Source organism: Trachypithecus francoisi, unplaced genomic scaffold (genome assembly GCF_009764315.1).
Source record: "Trachypithecus francoisi isolate TF-2019V2 unplaced genomic scaffold, Tfra_2.0 Lachesis_group6, whole genome shotgun sequence".
NCBI lineage: Eukaryota > Metazoa > Chordata > Mammalia > Primates > Cercopithecidae > Trachypithecus > Trachypithecus francoisi.
In genome coordinates this window covers 28090551-28107017 of record NW_022681471.1, presented here as the reverse complement: position 1 = coordinate 28107017, position 16467 = coordinate 28090551, and the positions used below count along the sequence as shown (strand labels likewise).

General features: G+C 58.0%; 1 protein-coding gene across 1 annotated transcript in view; it reads left to right on the top strand.

Annotated features, from left to right (window-relative positions):
- ATP2B3 (ATPase plasma membrane Ca2+ transporting 3) overlaps nt 1-16467 on the top strand; it is a 66048-nt gene that overhangs the window by 25985 nt on the left and 23596 nt on the right. Inside the window, 12 exon segments of the mRNA XM_033202015.1 lie at nt 2639-2680; nt 4357-4521; nt 5137-5351; nt 5978-6220; nt 6557-6638; nt 6641-6797; nt 9768-10002; nt 13535-13613; nt 13616-13713; nt 13814-13901; nt 14391-14497; nt 15544-15739. Coding sequence (XP_033057906.1) covers nt 2639-2680; nt 4357-4521; nt 5137-5351; nt 5978-6220; nt 6557-6638; nt 6641-6797; nt 9768-10002; nt 13535-13613; nt 13616-13713; nt 13814-13901; nt 14391-14497; nt 15544-15739 — 1707 coding nt within the window.

Below are 16467 nucleotides of genomic sequence, written 5' to 3'. Positions count from 1 at the left end.
CTGGAGCTGTCACCATCAGGCCCTGCAGTGGGTGGAGTCCTCAGATCCTCTAACCTGAGGACTATTCAGAGAGGCGCTGATGGACAAGATCAAATTGCTGTCACAGCCCCTTCTGACTGGGTGGCCTTGGTCTGGCCTGGGCTTGCCTTCTGGCCACTCCTGCAGCCAAACCACAGTAGGGAGCTGCACCTGCATGGGAAAGCTCTGTTTCCTGCCAGGGACCTCCAGCCAGGGCCCTGGGGCCAGTGCGCGGGGCGTGGGGACGTGGGGCAGGCAGTCAGGGCCCGGGGAAAAGTCAGCTCTGACCCCGGGAGGCAGCAAGGGAGTACCTGGATGACCCTCTGTGGCCTGGAAGCTTCCATGAGCCCTGCCTTCTGGCAGCCTGGGCCTGTGTCTCCCTGTACCGGCTCTTCTTTGTGGCACCAAGTCCTGTAGGGCTCAGTGCAGTGTCACCCTGCAGAGTGCCCTGGGGGTGCACAGGCAGATGGGCGGCCCTGGGCCTCATCTGGGCTGGGCTGGAGTCCCTAGGCCTCTGTCCTGTGAAGCCCAACTGCCCCTGCCTGGGCTGCTTTCTCATGCCTTGCACACATGGCCCTCTCCCATCGTCCACGGGAACCCACGCTCCTCTGGAGTCTCCGGCCACCCTTCCCAGGCTGCTCACCTTCTCTCTGTACCTTAAATGAGAGTGTCCTCCCTAACTGTTCCAGGCTTCTCCTTTTTTTTTTTTTTTTTTGAAATTGACAAGACCACTCAGCCCCTCCCAGGCCCCACCCGCCCCTCCTCTCTAGCACCCTCAGGCTGTGCTACTTGGGAGTAAGAGCTAGAGGGCTTCCTGGAGGAAGGGAACCCTGAGGGGGCCCTGGAGGGAGAGCAGCAGCTGACCAGTTGGGGAAAGGGTAGCAGCAAGACCAGGGGCCTCCCTGCTCACCCTCCCCGTCTCTCCCGCCCCATCCCCATTGTTTGGTGCAGCCTGCCCAGTACATGCCTAGGATACTTGCCTTCTACCCGCACCCAACCCCCTATTTCTTGTCTCTTGACCTTGACTCCTAAGCACCTTTCTCCAAGTGTGCTTCTCCTCCTCACCTTCCCCCCAGTCCTGCCTCTTCGGCAGGGCCCAGCCCTCCTCTTCCAGCAATACTCATCCCAGGCCTCCCCCTGCCTCCCTCCTCCAGAGGCCTCCCAGGGCCTGTGTGCAGGCTGGGTCTGGAGTCCATGCTTCCTTCAGGCCCCCACGGCCCCAAGGCTCTGCTGTGTCCCCTGCTGTGCTGTGCGGTCATCACACTGCCATCTTGTGTCCATGGGGGTCTCCCCTCCCTGCAAGAAGGCCCTCTATGCCCACAGGAACCCTGGGCGAAGAAGGCCTGATCAATGCCCCACCCCTGGCTGAGGGAACGGGGGGGGCTCTCCCTGCTCCCTGGGGACCCCAGATCCCAACCCCAACTGCCTGGGAGCCACCTGGCACCATCTGTGTCCCTGGATGCCCAGTGACATGAGCCATTGGATGGGTGACTGGCCACAAGCCCCTCCTGCCCTAGTCGGTTGGATTCCAGAGCTAGGGCTGGTGCAGATGGGCCCCCCAGGAAGTTCCTCTAACTGCAGCTCTCAGAAGGGGGGCTGTGCCACCACCTGAGCCCCTGGAGAGGGCCACTTGGGGCCAGCCTGGCCTTCCAGGGCTGCTGGGTGCTGGTGCTCAGGCTGGCACTCCTGTGCAGTAGCCCTGGGTTGACCAATGAATGACCTAAAAGTGCCCAGCAGAGTCCTAGAGTCTCATTCCTTTGTCCCTTTAAAACACACACTGGGGCCGGGGCAGTGGCTCACGCCTGTAATCCCAACACTTTGAGAGGTCAAGGCGGGTGAATCACTTGAGGTCAGGAGCTCGAGCCCAGCCTGGCCAACATGGTGAAACCCCGTCTCTATTAAAAATACAAAAATTAGCTGGGCGTGGTGGTGTATGCTTGTAGTCCCAGCTACTTGGGAGGCTGAGGCAGGAGGATCGCTTAAACCTGGGAGGTAGAGGTTGCAGTGCTCACACACACACACACACACACACACACACTGAGCTAACTGCTGGAGGTGACTGCAGGGAAAACCGATCCCTAGGCAAGGAGAGCTGGGTGCTGTCTGCCTGGCTTCCAGGGCTTAGGGGCCATCTAAGTGACTCCCTTGAGCTGGTTTGCAAGGAGCAGACATCCTGACCTGGGGAGGTTCCAGCTTCCAGGAGCCTCCCACGGCCAGCTATGTGTGACCCAGGGACTTTCCAAGGCTGGCTTTAGGGGTTCACTGTAGGGCTGAGCTTAAGGCCCAAGGGGGAGCCCTGGGCAGAGGTCTGGCTCAGGAATGCCAGTGTTCATGGTGACCGTGTGCTGGGAAGTGGTGACGGGGTGAGCCTGGAGAGGACGGGGCATGAAGAAGGTGCTGCGGTGGGCAGTGCTTAGGGTCACCAGCAATCAGGCCCCTCCTCCCCACCCCCTCTGCCACGCGGCCCCCAGGCTGTGCTGTGCATGTGCATGTATGTGCATGTATGTGCATGTGTGTGCTGTGCATGTGCATGTATGTGCATGTATGTGCTGTGCATGTGCATGTATGTGCCACACAGTGTCCTGAAGCCTTCGTGTCTGTCATTCCTCTTCCATTGTAGGCAAGCAGCAGGATGGGGCCATGGAGAGTAGCCAGACCAAAGGTAACGGGCGCCGCTGCTTGGGTACCACTAGCTTGGAGCCCTGGGGGTGGGGCTGGTGGAGGGCACAGTGTGGGGGGAGGGTCACCTGCCTCAGTGGCAGGAGCAGCACTTGGAGACCAGGTGAGTGGGCTGCACAGTCCCGTCCCGGTGCAGAGGAAGGAGAGAGCACACCCCTGGGGCTGCACAGGGCATCCTGGCCACGGACCCTGCTGGCAGCTCAGCCCAGCCACGTAGAGGAGACCTTAGCCCAGCATGAGTGGGCGCCCCGAGTCCACTCTGGCCAGATGAGAAAACTGAGGCCCAGAAGGGCTGACTCGCCTGAAGCTCTGGGTCCCAGTCAGTGTTTCCCAGGCCAGCTTCCTTTCAGCCAAGCCTGTGGACCTGGGAGACAGAGTGGTCCGCTGAGGGCCAGAGGCCCGGCTCTCCTCTCAGCCCCAGACGCCTGGCAGGTGCCGACACCCTGGGGCCAGCGTGCGCCTGGCTGTGAGACGCAGGAAGCAGGAGACAGGGTGGGGGGACGGGGGAGGAGGCTGGCCGTGGCCCACGGAAGAGAGGAGATATCGGCCAATGCAGCAGCCAGCTCTAGGTGCTGGGAGGCCATGGGGGACAAGGCAGGTCCTGACCCTCAGGAAGGTCACGGGCAGAGATGACCCAGGCAATGCCCAGTGTGGAACTGGGTTTGGGAGGGCAGTGGGGGACAGTCCAATGGCTGGAGCCCTGGGTCGAGGAGGTGGCAGCAGGTGGGGCACAAAGCTAGAGGGGACCAGCTGGGTGGGGCAATTGTGTCCTGACGCCACTCGGAAGAGGAGCCATGGCGAATGGCCTCAGGCTGGCAGGTGAGGAGGAGCAGGAGGAGACAGAGGTGATGGTGGTAGTGCCAAGAGCCCCAGTGGATCGGGGACCAGAGTAGTGAGGGAGAAAGACGAGTCTGCTCTCCCAGGTTGCTGCGTCGGTCCCGGGGCACAAGAGGGAGGTGGGGTGGCCAGGATTACTCTGGGCCACGGAGTGGGTGCGACCAGAGCTTGGCAGGGAGGGAGATGAGGAAGTGACAGAAGCAGAGGAGTGGGTAGAGGAGGGAGCCAGAGTGGAGGACACACTCCCACCATGTCGAGGGCGGCAAGGATGAGGAGCACAGGACCCACCAGAGAAGAAGGGAGAGGAGCCGTCTGCTCCAGGGGAGAGACAGGGAGGGTGCTGGAGGGACAGATGGAGCCTGAACAGGCTCAGGGCTGGCTGGTGGGAGGAGAGTGCATGGGGCTCCTGGGCCTCCCTAAGGGAGGTAGGAGGTGGCTCGGACACCAGTAGGCAGATGAGTCAGCTCAGGGTTCTGGAACTTCCTTGGGCCAGAGGCCTCTGCTCGCAGGTATTATTTGGGGCATTCCAGGACTGGTCATCCTGTCTGTGTGCCCAAATTCCTTGTGCTGTGTCTGTCCTCCCTTCTCCCGAGAGAACCATCTCTGTCCCACCTAGAACAGTGCTGGAGCCACCCCACCCACCCCAAGAGGGCTTGGGCTTAGGAGGCGAGAGATGGGAAGTTGATAGACTTGAAATAGGAGAGCTCCACTGAGTCCCGTCTCCTCTCTATGGTGTGGCATGTCTTACCCTACAAAAGCCCCTTGTAACCCCTTCTCCCCAGCCAGGCACTGACCTTGGCCATGGGGTTCCTCTGTGTGCAGCTAAGAAGCAGGATGGCGCAGTGGCCATGGAGATGCAGCCCCTGAAGAGCGCGGAGGGTGGGGAGATGGAGGAGCGGGAGAAGAAGAAAGCCAACGCACCCAAGAAGGAGAAGTCTGTCCTTCAGGGGAAGCTCACAAAGCTAGCGGTGCAGATCGGGAAAGCAGGTAGGGACAGCAAGAGGTGGCGGGCCCAGGCCATCGACTGGGCATGGAGGACACTGGGCTCCTGGAGATGAGCCCAGGCTGTGCAGAGCAAGTGGGAAGGAATGTGGCAGGTGAAGTGTGGGCCAGCAGCCAGGGGCACAGGCCAGGGCCGGCAGTGGCCATCGGGGTCTGGTGCAGCCCTTCCCTAGCGAGCATAATCCCAACCCTCGACGAACACCCCAGGTCACACACTGAGCCACTGCACATGAAGTGCCCCTACCCAAGGCTCAAAAAGCAGCTGGGGGCATGCAGGGCTGGTACCCCAACTTCTTGGGGGCAGTGCAGGATAGACGCTTGCTAGTCCTCCCCAGCGGTGCCTCTTTTGCCATCAGGCCACAAAGTCCACTCCCCAACCCCAGCAGGACTCCAGAAGAGGCCACGCAGAACCCCCTTGCAAACAGGCCCCAGCTCACCTGCTGAGCCAAGCCCGGGCTGTTTATCCTGAAACGCAATGCAAATCTACAAGGCCTTCACAAATGCCTCCAAGACCATGCCCATACCTCCTCTTCTCTCTTCCTGTCCCTTCCTTCCCTCACCCGCGGCAACCCCTTTCCTCTCCTCCCTCCTCTGTGGCAGGGCTGGTGATGTCTGCCATCACCGTCATCATCCTGGTCCTCTACTTTGTCATCGAGACGTTTGTTTTGGAAGGCCGGACATGGCTGGCAGAGTGCACACCAGTCTATGTGCAATACTTCGTGAAGTTCTTCATCATTGGTGTCACTGTGCTGGTCGTGGCTGTCCCAGAGGGCCTGCCGCTTGCTGTCACCATCTCCTTAGCTTACTCTGTCAAGGTAATCATAAAACTTACAGTTGATACCGTTTATAGACTAGGAAACTGGGGTAAGAAGTCACTGGGCACCTTGGCAGCAGTATAAACTGGGGGACGTTTGGGATGGCTCAAGGGAGGAGAGGAGGTGCCGAGCAGGGACCCAGGGGGCAGCTTTGCTGATCTGTCAGCTCAAGTCCCTGGGCATGAGATGCGCCAGAAAGCAGGCAGGCAGTGGAATACCCAGGGGTCAGCATCTGCACAATGTGGGCAGTAGGACGGAGGGGCCGGGAAGCAGTGGGGAGGCGGGGAATCAGCAGAGGGCCTGGGACACTGGGAGGCAGTGGGAGGAGTGGAGGGAGCCAGGAGTGGGGTGGTGGGGTGGGAGAGCTGCAGGGCTGGTGGGTAATTGAGAGGGGGCTTGGGCAGGGAAGGTCCCGGGTGCTCATCCCACCCCCACCGTTGCATGAGGTTTCTGATGCCTTATAGCCTTGCTATTGGCTCAGGGCTGACCGAGGTCCCCAGTGTTCTTAGTGCCACACGTGGAACTAACTGAGCAGAACAGAGTCGCGTGGTGTTTGTGTTGTTATCTCTCACTCCCCCACCCCAACAAGCACCTGGGCCAAATGCCCATACCCTTGCCCTTTGCAGAAAATGATGAAAGACAACAACCTGGTGCGCCACCTGGATGCCTGCGAGACCATGGGCAATGCCACAGCCATCTGCTCTGACAAGACGGGCACGCTTACCACCAACCGTATGACCGTGGTCCAGTCCTACCTAGGGGACACCCACTACAAAGAGATTCCGGCCCCCAGCGCCCTGACCCCTAAGATCCTCGACCTCCTGGTCCATGCCATTTCCATCAACAGTGCCTATACCACCAAAATACTAGTGAGCTGGGGCAGGAGCGGGCGGGCAGGGCCGGGGGTGGGAGCAGGGGAGGGACCTGGCCAGGGTGCCAGGTGAGCTGTTGCAAGGTGCTCATTAGGCCCCCCCTTGAGAACTTTTGCCCAGAGCCACAGTGGTTTCTGGGGTGCTGCTTACCCTCCTGCCCATCCCTGGCCTCACAGGTGGCTCTGGCTGTAGCTAAGGCAGACCTTCCTCTGCTCCCTGCCTGCCACACCCTAACAATATGGTGACCACAAGGGGGCAGAGCTGGGGCTCCAGAGGCAGCATGGAGGGTGGTCTCAGGCCCCCAGTGCCATGCTAGCGCTCCTCATCTTGCAGCCTCCTGAGAAGGAAGGCGCCCTCCCACGCCAGGTGGGCAATAAGACAGAGTGCGCCCTGCTGGGCTTCATCTTGGACCTGAAGCGGACTTCCAGCCCGTGCGCGAGCAGATCCCAGAAGACAAGCTTTACAAAGTATACACCTTCAACTCGGTCCGCAAGTCCATGAGCACAGTCATCCGCATGTCCGACGGTGGCTTCCGCCTCTTCAGCAAGGGGGCCTCAGAGATCCTGCTGAAAAAGTGAGTGAGCAGCAGGGAGGCGCCGGGGTATGTGCAGAGTTTCTGATGCTACTGTTGTGGTAAAAGAGGCCAGTTGAATGGCATTAAGTACACTCACAATATCATGCAACCATCACCACTAACCAGTTCCAACACCTCCATCACCCTGGAAAGAAACCCCAGACCCAGCAGCAGCCCTGCCCACTCCCCTCCCCAGCCCTGGCACCTACTCATGTGCTTCCTGTCTGGATGGATTCGCCTGTCTGGACATTTCCTATAAAGGGACTCATACAGTGTGTGGCCTTTTGTGTCTGGCTTCTTTCCTTAGTGTAAAGTTTTTCAGTTTCACCCAGGTATTGGACCTTCCTTTTTTGTTTTGTTTTGTTGCTCAAGCCATCCTTTTACCTCAGTGTTCCGAGTAGCTGAGATTACATGTGCATGCCACCACGCCCAGCTAATTTTTTTTTTTTTTTTTTTTTTTTGAGACGGAGTCTCGCTCTGCCGCCCAGGCTGGAGTGCAGTGGCCGGATCTCAGCTCACTGCAAGCTCCGCCTCCCGGGTTCACGCCATTCTCCTGCCTCAGCCTCCCGAGTAGCTGGGACTACAGGTGCCCGCCACCTCGCCCGGCTAGTTTTTTGTATTTTAGTAGAGACGGGGTTTCACCGTGTTAGCCAGGATGGTCTCGATCCCCTGACCTCGCGATCCGCCCGTCTCGGCCTCCCAAAGTGCTGGGATTACAGGCTTGAGCCACCGCGCCCGGCCCAGCTAATTTTTAAATTGTTTGTAGAGCTGGGGTCTCATCATTTGCCCAGGGTGGTCTTGAAGTCTTGGGCTCAAGCGATCCACCCATCCCATCCTCCCTAAGTGCTAGGATTACAGGAATGAGCCACTGCGCCCAGTCCGAACTTCCATTCTTTCTAAGGCTGAGTAATAGCCATTGTATGGTAAAGCACATTTTGTTGGTCCATTCATTCATTCATCCGTGTACCAGTACGTGAGTCGTTTCCACCTTTTGGCTGTCGCGAGTCATGCTGCTGTGAACATTCATGTCCAAGTTTTTGTTTGAACCCATGTTTTCAATTCTTTTGCGTGGACATCTAGGAGAGGAATGACTGGTTCGTGGTGCAGCAGCATTTCACAGTCCCACCAGTGACATAGGAGGGTTCCACCTTCTCCCCATCTTCAACAGCACTTATTTTCTGGTGTGTCAGTGCTGATGCGGGGCCATCCTTGTGGGTGTGAGGCAATATCTCCTGGTGGGTTTGATCTCTTTTGATGTGCTGAGTGGCCATTTGCCTGTCTTCCTTGGGGAAATGTCTGTCCCTGCCCTTGGCTTGGTGCTGAGTTGGGTTGTGCGTCTTTTTACTGGTGGGCTGTAGCATTCTTTATGTATTCCAGATCCTAGATCCTTATCAGCTCTGCGATTTCTACACATTCTGTCCCATTCTGTGGCCTGTCTTCACTCTCTTGATAGTGTCTTTAGATGCACAAATGTTTTAAATTGTGATGACGTCCAGTTGATCTATTTTCTTGTTGTTGCTTAGAGATGATGAAAATTTTCTTAGAGATGATGAAAATTTTCTGGAATTGGAGACTGGTGATGGTTGTGCAACTCTGTGACTATACTAAAAACCATTGAATTATCTACTTTAAATGGGGGGACTGTGTGGTGGGTGAATTATATCCCAATAAAGCTATTAGAACAAAGTAAGGGAGAACACACAGCGTCACCTCCAAGTGCTCTGGCTTCCCCACTCCCACTCAGCCTTCCCGCACTCCACACCCTTGGCCTTGGCGTCTCTGTCCCCCATGCACCTGGCTCCTCATGACTGCCATCCCAGGGCCCTCAGGGCAGGGTCCTCTGCAGAACGCCCAGGGCTCCCCAAAGGCCCAGGCCCAGCCCTCCTTCCTGCGTTCAGCGGACTGGACCACCAAGTGCACCCTGCCTGACCCACAGCGCTCTCCCGAGAACTCTGCCAGGTGCAGCGTTCACCGCCAGGGCCAGGACCACCTCCTCCCTGGAGCCATCCCTGCTGGTGTGGGGGCCTCAGCCCTCCTTCTGTGCTGCTTTTTTGGTGGGCACTGGGGGACACTGAGGCACTGAGGATAAAAGGCCCAGCCCAGCTTCACTCTGCTGGCTGTGCATACATGAGCAAGTGACTCCCCCTACTCCCATGCCTCAGCTTCCCCGGCAGCATGGAGATCACAGAATACTTATCTCTGGGGAGGGGTGTGAGGACTCTGTGGGTGAATCCACATCCGTAGGAGGCCCTCCGTCTGCACAGCTTCTGTCATGATAATTTCCTTCATCACCAGCCTCCTGTTGAGTGGCAGCACCTGGCACTCACAGCCCCACTGGCTTCTTCCACTGTGCCCACCTCTGTGGCCCTCAGCTCCTTTGCTCCCTCCTCTCCCCACCTGAATCCTCCTAGTTCTGTCCCTTTTGAGAAACTCCTGGAGTTATGAGTGCTCTACTGAGGCTGTGGCTGCCTGAATGTGGTTATAGCGATTGTCCACAGACTTCAGTTTTTGCCCATGTTCCACCCCCTTGCCCCATGAAGTCTCTGGTGGAGCTGCCATGAGCCGCATACTCCTGCCTCCCTCTCTCCTGGTCTCTCAGCCTGCAGCAGTGCATGAGTGTCCTGGTGCCTTCAAGCAACAGAAATGGATTCTCCCCCGGTTCTGGAGGCCAGAAGTCCAAATCAGGGCATGGGCAGGGCTGAAGCCCTCCAGAACATCTCAGGCAGGACACATCCTGCCTCCTCCAGCTTCTGGTGGTGGCCGCCAGTCCTTGCATTCCTCGGCTTGCAGCTGCCCCTCTCTAATCTCTGCCTGTTGTCACACAGCCTTCTCCCTGTGTGTCTGTGTTCTCACATGGGGCTCTCCTCTCTGATAAGGACCCCAGTCCTTGGCTAAGCCCCCAATCCAGTGTGACCAGAGCTGTTTCCTGTTGTTCTCTCCCCACCTCATCTCTGCCCACCCCCTGCCTAGGTGCACCAACATCTTAAACAGCAATGGCGAACTCCGAGGCTTTCGGCCTCGGGACCGGGACGACATGGTGAGGAAGATCATTGAGCCGATGGCTTGCGATGGCCTCCGTACCATCTGCATCGCCTACCGGGACTTCTCTGCAGGCCAGGAGCCCGACTGGGACAACGAGAACGAGGTCGTGGGTGACCTTACCTGCATAGCTGTCGTGGGCATTGAGGACCCCGTGCGGCCCGAGGTACCCCCTGCCTTCTCTGTGAGCTGCCCTGGTAACTGTGCCCTCTGCCCGAGCTTGTCCGGACCGGTAGGGGCAGCCTTCCTTCACACATAGTTGCTGCGGTCCCTCCGTAGTACACTTGAGCCCTGTCCTGGGTGCTCTCGCCCTGGCACCCACACAAAGGCTCTGTCTTGCCTGCTGGAAGGCCTCCCCTGCTTGGCCTATGGGCCCAACTCAGGCACCACCTTCTACCAGGTGAGAAGGTGGCAGTGGCAGAGAAACCGTTGACATTTGGGATCTGATCCACCCAGGACTGATGGACTGGAGGTGGTGCTGAAGCCTGAGGGGACACAGGTTTGGGGGACAGGGTGGGCATTTATTGGTTGAGAGTTTGGCTGGGGCTACTCAACAGTCAGGACATCCTGTGGGGAGCTCACAGCAAAGGTCCTGGCGGGAGAGGGAGCCCAGAAGCATATCTCCATACGGATGATGCCACCAGGGGAGTCCAGACGAGGGAGACCTTGAGGGCTGTGTGGCAGATGCCACAGCCTTGACTGTGGGAAGTCACTTTGTTGTTGAAAGATCCCAGACCCTGGAGAGTGTGGCGGATGGCTGGCCCCGGAGGGAGAGTGCAAGGTATGGGGTACCCCTCTGCCTCCCCAGGGCCTCTGCATGGCACCCGCCTCTGTCAGAAGCAGGGCCACTTTGATCCCGCCTATCACCCTGAGAACTTGTATTTGTAGGAGCCACCCTGGGGGTGCAGGTGCAACCCGGGAGGAGAAGCCTCTGGGCTCTCCTTTGGGAGACAGGTATTCATGTATTGGATCACGTAGCAAAGACACTTGATTCAAAGACAGTGCATCTAAACGCCAGCCATGGGGTCATGTCAACAGAGCAGCCCTGCGCCCCAAGGAGAACATGGTCACTACGCCCGGAGAGGGAGCACCTCAAACGTGCCCTGGGAGAAAATGGGTGGTAGCGGAGGACAGGGGAGAGAAGTCCAGCGAGGGCAATGGGCCACAATGGTGGGCAGTGGCGTGAGTCCCGGACCCCGCTGAACCTGGGAGAGCAGAAGGAGAGGGTGCTGGTGAGGTGAAGCAAGGCCACACTTGGGGACAGGCTTAGAGGCCTTTCCCTTCAGGAGCCATCGAGTCCCTCTGTTGGACCAGGGAGCAAATGAAGCACGGAGCAGAGGAAGGAATCTTGCCAGAGGGTCCTGGGGAATAGGGACAGCTCCTTCCCAGCTTGAGAGTGGCTGAGAGAGAGTCCAAGTGGTAGACTACAGTGCCAGGGCCAGGCTGTGGAGGCTGGGCAGACCCCACAAAGCCTGGCCAGCCTGGTGGCTGAGGCCACACAGAGGGCCCAGTGAAGTCCTGGTGGCCAACAGCAGGCAGTAGGCACAAGGGCCCCACTGACACCTGCCAGGGTGCTTGGAGATGTGGCACGGCTGCAACCAGAGGAGGGCCCGTGGGGCTGGGCCCTGGGGGACCACAGGAAGCTCGTGGTGGGGTGGTGTTGATGCTGGAGCTGGGCCAGCGGAGGGCACTGGCAACTTCTCCAGACACCTGGCTGGCTGCTGTGTGGGGTGGGGCTGGGGAGAAGGCAGGGAGCAGGGCTGAGCAGGTGAGGAAGGACAGCCTGGCCTGGCCCTTTGGGGCCATGGGGAAGAAAACGGGCTACCACACTGGGCCTGAGGAGGCAGGAGGCCTGGGTTCACAACTGCTGGTTTTCAGGCTCGTCATGGCCACTTGGTGGCAGCAGAGGGGTGGCTTCCAGACGTTTCAGGGACAGGCATTCACTGGCTCAAAGGAGAATTGTCTTCCTGTGGCTCATGATCTTGTTATCCAGCACCCCAAGATCCTCAGAGAGTAGAAAGTGTCCCCGAGGCTGGCAGCGAGGCCACTTGGTGGTATTTGCTGCAGGGACCATTGGATCACTCTGCCACAGCCTGAAGGGGGCCCCAGCTGTCTCCCTGGCAAAGATCACAGCCCCCCTGCCATGGCCTCAGGGGCTGCCAGCATGCAGGGACTCCCAGGTCAATGTCCTCCCCTGGCCTCTCCCGGCTGCCCCACCCCTGGCTCCCGCTCTTGCGTGTCTACTCCACCCACCCCAGGCTCCCTAGGCCTGGGGGCTTGGCCACACCGAGGCTTCTGCACTCACCCGACAGTGCTCACAAGCCCCACTGCCTAGGCCTGACCTCCTCATTCAGGTTCCCAAACTCTGAACCTGGCTCCTCTTCTCCTCTCCCCTTGCCCCTCTACCTCAGTGGCATCAGCTGCCTGACCCTGTCTCTCTGTCTCTGAGCCTGAAGAGCCACTCCCTGTCCCCCAACCACTGGGACAATGCCACTACCTCGCGGCCGGTCTCCTGGCTTCCTGCTCTCAACCCCGTGCAGTGCTTTCCACTCAGCACTGGGAACCTCCTTCTCTTTCTCCAGAATCTAATATGATGCAGGTGGCCCCCAACTTTTAACAATTTTTAACTTGGTGCAAAGGTGATGCGCATTCAGCAGAAACTTTACTTTGAGTCCCATACAACCATTCTGTTTTTCCCTTTCAGTGCAGTGTTCAGTGAGTTACATGAGATAATCAGCACTGTGTTCCACAGTAGGCTTTGTGTTCAATGCTTTTGCCCAACTGTAGCTAACGTAAGTGTTCTGAGCACGTGTAAGGTGAGCTGAGCTAAGCCATGATGTTTAGCAGCTTAGGTGTATTAGATGCATCTCTGACATTATGGTATTTTCAGCTTATCATGGGTTTATCGGGACCTAACCCATCGTAAACTGAGGAGCATCTGTGTTTGAAAAAGCAAATAGGCACTACACAACCAAAGCTATGTTCTGCTTCCCCTGGAGAGGAGAGAGATATGTTGTCCTGCAAAACTACACTAGGAAAAAGATAACTCCTGAGAAAAATGTCTTAGGTTTTATATTGTTTTACAATGTCATAATAGCTACAGAGGCAAGTGAGAGAGGAGTCCAGGTGCCCCCTAGCCATGGTGGACCCTTCTGGCTACCTGGGAGCCCTCGAGGTGGCTGAGGGTGCGAGGCCCCCTCCTCCTTTTCTTTAGAGCTATTCCCCTGCCAGCCTGTCTGGAACCCAGGCTGACCCTGGCTCAGCAGCCCCGTGTCTGTTTTCCAGCTGGAAAATGAGGTTGACAGAGCTGGGTGATTTCTATGGTCACCCAGGTGACCTTTCCAGACACGAATCTGATGGTGCCCCTGAACAGCGTAAGCTTCCAGTGGCTTTTCCCTGCCATGCCTCTGCCATCAGGGCCTAGATCTGTGTCATCACTGGTCCCCAGGGCCTGGCACTCCCAGGGCCTGCCACAGTGAAGGAGGCAAGCACCTGCTCATTGCGGCTTGGCTGGGGCAGGACAGCCCTGCCCCCCTCTGGGCCTCCTCTGGGCCCTGCATGGGGACCCATGGTTTGGCTTTACTGTCATCTCTGCTGGACTTTGGGCCGCCTGCAGATCTGATGGAGGAAGGGGTACTGCCTCAACCCAAAGTACGTCTTGCCTCGATGACCCCACCCACCTCTCTCGTCTCTTCTAGGTCCCTGAAGCTATCCGGAAATGCCAGCGCGCTGGCATCACAGTCCGCATGGTGACTGGAGACAACATCAACACGGCCCGGCCATCGCAGCCAAATGGGGCATCATCCAGCCCGGGGAGGACTTCCTGTGCCTGGAAGGGAAGGAGTTCAACCGGCGGATCCGCAACGAGAAAGGCGAGGTAGCACCCAGCTGTCTGCCACCCCAGACCCTCTTCTCCTCCCCCCAGCCCCCTGTGTGCCCGCCCTAGCTCTGCAGCGTCCTTGTGCTTCCCTCCCCAGATAGAACAGGAGCGGCTGGACAAGGTGTGGCCCAAGCTGAGGGTGCTGGCCCGGTCGTCTCCCACCGACAAGCACACGCTGGTCAAAGGTAGCCGAGGTCCCACACCCCTTTCTGGGGTGGCCAACTGAGGTTGTCTGCTTCCTGACACCAAAAGCCAGGTTCCCAAACAGGTCCCCAGGGCCTGCCTAGGAAGCTGGGTCCATTTGTCCCATTAGCCCAGAGCAGCAGGGCAGGGGCCCATGAGGGAACCAGGGTTCGGGGAGGGCCAGTGACTCACTCCAGGTCACACAGCGAGTCTCTAGAAGCAGTGGTCTAGAGCCAGGGACCCAGGGTCGTGTCCCCAGGCCCTAAGCAGATCCCTACCCTCCCACCCTGGCCCTGTCACTCAGTGAGACTTGCTTACTTATTTGGGGATAGGAGATGATCCAGGTGACAGGGAGCACATATGACTGGGACAGTCAGGACGGGGCAATCCTGAAGGGTTTTCACAGCCAACCTACCCCCATAGCTCCCTGGGCTACACAGGGTTGTGGTGACAGATGGCTCCAGCCTGCCCTGCCCTGATTTGTCTTGCAGGGATTATCGACAGCACCACTGGCGAGCAGCGGCAGGTGGTGGCTGTGACAGGGGATGGCACCAACGATGGGCCGGCCCTCAAGAAGGCGGATGGGGGCTTCGCCATGGTAAGCCACCTGGTGCCAGCCCAACTCACCATGGCAGATGGGGCCTGCGTCTGTCCCACGGACATTAGCTTTGTACCAGGAAGTGGGAGCCAGTGTTGGGGCAGGTTCCAGAGTGCCTGAAGGTTCTTTCTCTCACATCCTGGCCACTTGGGCCGGCGTGGGCTTGGCCAGTCAGGGGACATATGGTTAAAGGCATTTGCTGTGATGCCCAAGGTGACAGAGGGCCCCAGACATACTGTGGAGAGGAAGGGGAATGGGGGGCGGGGGCTCATCACTGATGGCATTGCCCACCCCCAGTCCTCTCTAAATGGACTGTCATCCCCAGATGAGGTGAGCAGAGTCCCCAGATGTGCTCTTCCTCTGCACTTCCTTCCTGTTGCTCACTCACTGAGTAGGGTGGCCCTGCAGACGCCACCCGCGTGGCAGGTTGCAGCCCCACAGTGGCCCCACAGCCACTGAACACAGCCGCTGAACGCAGCAACCTGGCGAGCCCCTCTCCCTGCCCTACCGAAAAGGAGTGCCACCCGGGGAACCCAGCCCAGTCCTTCCCAGCACCCGTAGCCCAGAAGGGAGCTCCAGCCCAAGCTTCAAGAGGTGGCAGCTGTCACAGGGCCAGGCTTGGGGCAGAGGAGAGGGCTGAGCAGCTTGGCACAGCTGCAGCTGCGCCTGCAATGGGCAAAGACCCACCCACCCAGGGTGTCCGCATGCAGGATTTCCCATGGCTCCTTAGCCAGCAAGCGTCTCTGGAGTGCTAAGAACAGACCACACTGCTTGGTGGCCACGTGGTGGCAGCTGGGCTTTATGTGTTTATGAGCAAAGCCCCCCTCACTGTGACATGTGACAATTAGTGTTCATAGTACTAGAATGTGTTGCATAAAAACAACAACACCACAACAACAATGCTGTTCTTGGCTTTGGGAGGCGGGGTGGGATGTTATTCAGAAGGGGAGGGCAGGGAGTCAGCCCAGGTAGGCCAGGTGATCAGGGGGGCTGGGGAAGGGGCCCCCACAAACACTCTGTGTGTGTGAGTGTGTGTCACCCCCCAGGGCATCGCAGGGACCGACGTGGCCAAGGAGGCCTCCGACATCATCCTGACAGATGACAACTTCACCAGCATCGTCAAGGCTGTCATGTGGGGCCGTAACGTCTATGACAGCATCTCCAAGTTCCTGCAGTTTCAACTGACGGTCAATGTGGTGGCCGTGATCGTGGCCTTCACAGGCGCCTGCATTACTCAGGTGGGTACTGGGGGCTGCCGTGCCCCTGCTGTAGGACACCTGGGCTGAGGCCTGAGGGCCAGATTGTGAGAGTGAGGGTTTTGTTTTCTTTGCTGCAGATTATTTTAGTTGACATCAAATTCACATGCCAAAAATTCCACCATTTTCAAGTATACAATTCAGCACTCAAATTTTGAGAACATTCACCATGCTGTGCAACCATCGGCTCTATCTAGTTCCAGAAGATTCTCATCATCTTAAAAAGAAACCCTGTGCTCTTGAGCAGTCATCTCCCCATTTCTCCCCCAAACATCCCAGCCCCCAGCAACCACTCGCGGGCTTCCTGGGTCTATGGATTTGCCTGTTCCGAATATTTAATTCCTGTGGGATCAAATCATATGTGGCCTCTTGTGTCTGGCATCTCGCTTAGCACCGCGTTTCAGGCTCACACACACAGAGGGCAGAACTTTCTGCCTTTTCATGGCTTCATAACACTCCATGGCACAGATTGCCACGTTATGTATGGCTGTCCTGATGGACACATAGCTTGTTCCCACTTTTTGGCTCCTGGAATGGTGCTGCCAGGAGCATCTGTGTATGAGTTTCTGCGTGGGCTGTGCATCCCATGGGAACCCTTTCTCATATCCCATTTTCCCCATTGGTGAGTGTCCCAGATTTTCTTCGCCCCCCCTTAGAAAAGGGGGGGCAAATAAATACCTATTTGTTGCTGACAGGGATTTAAATTGCCTGCTG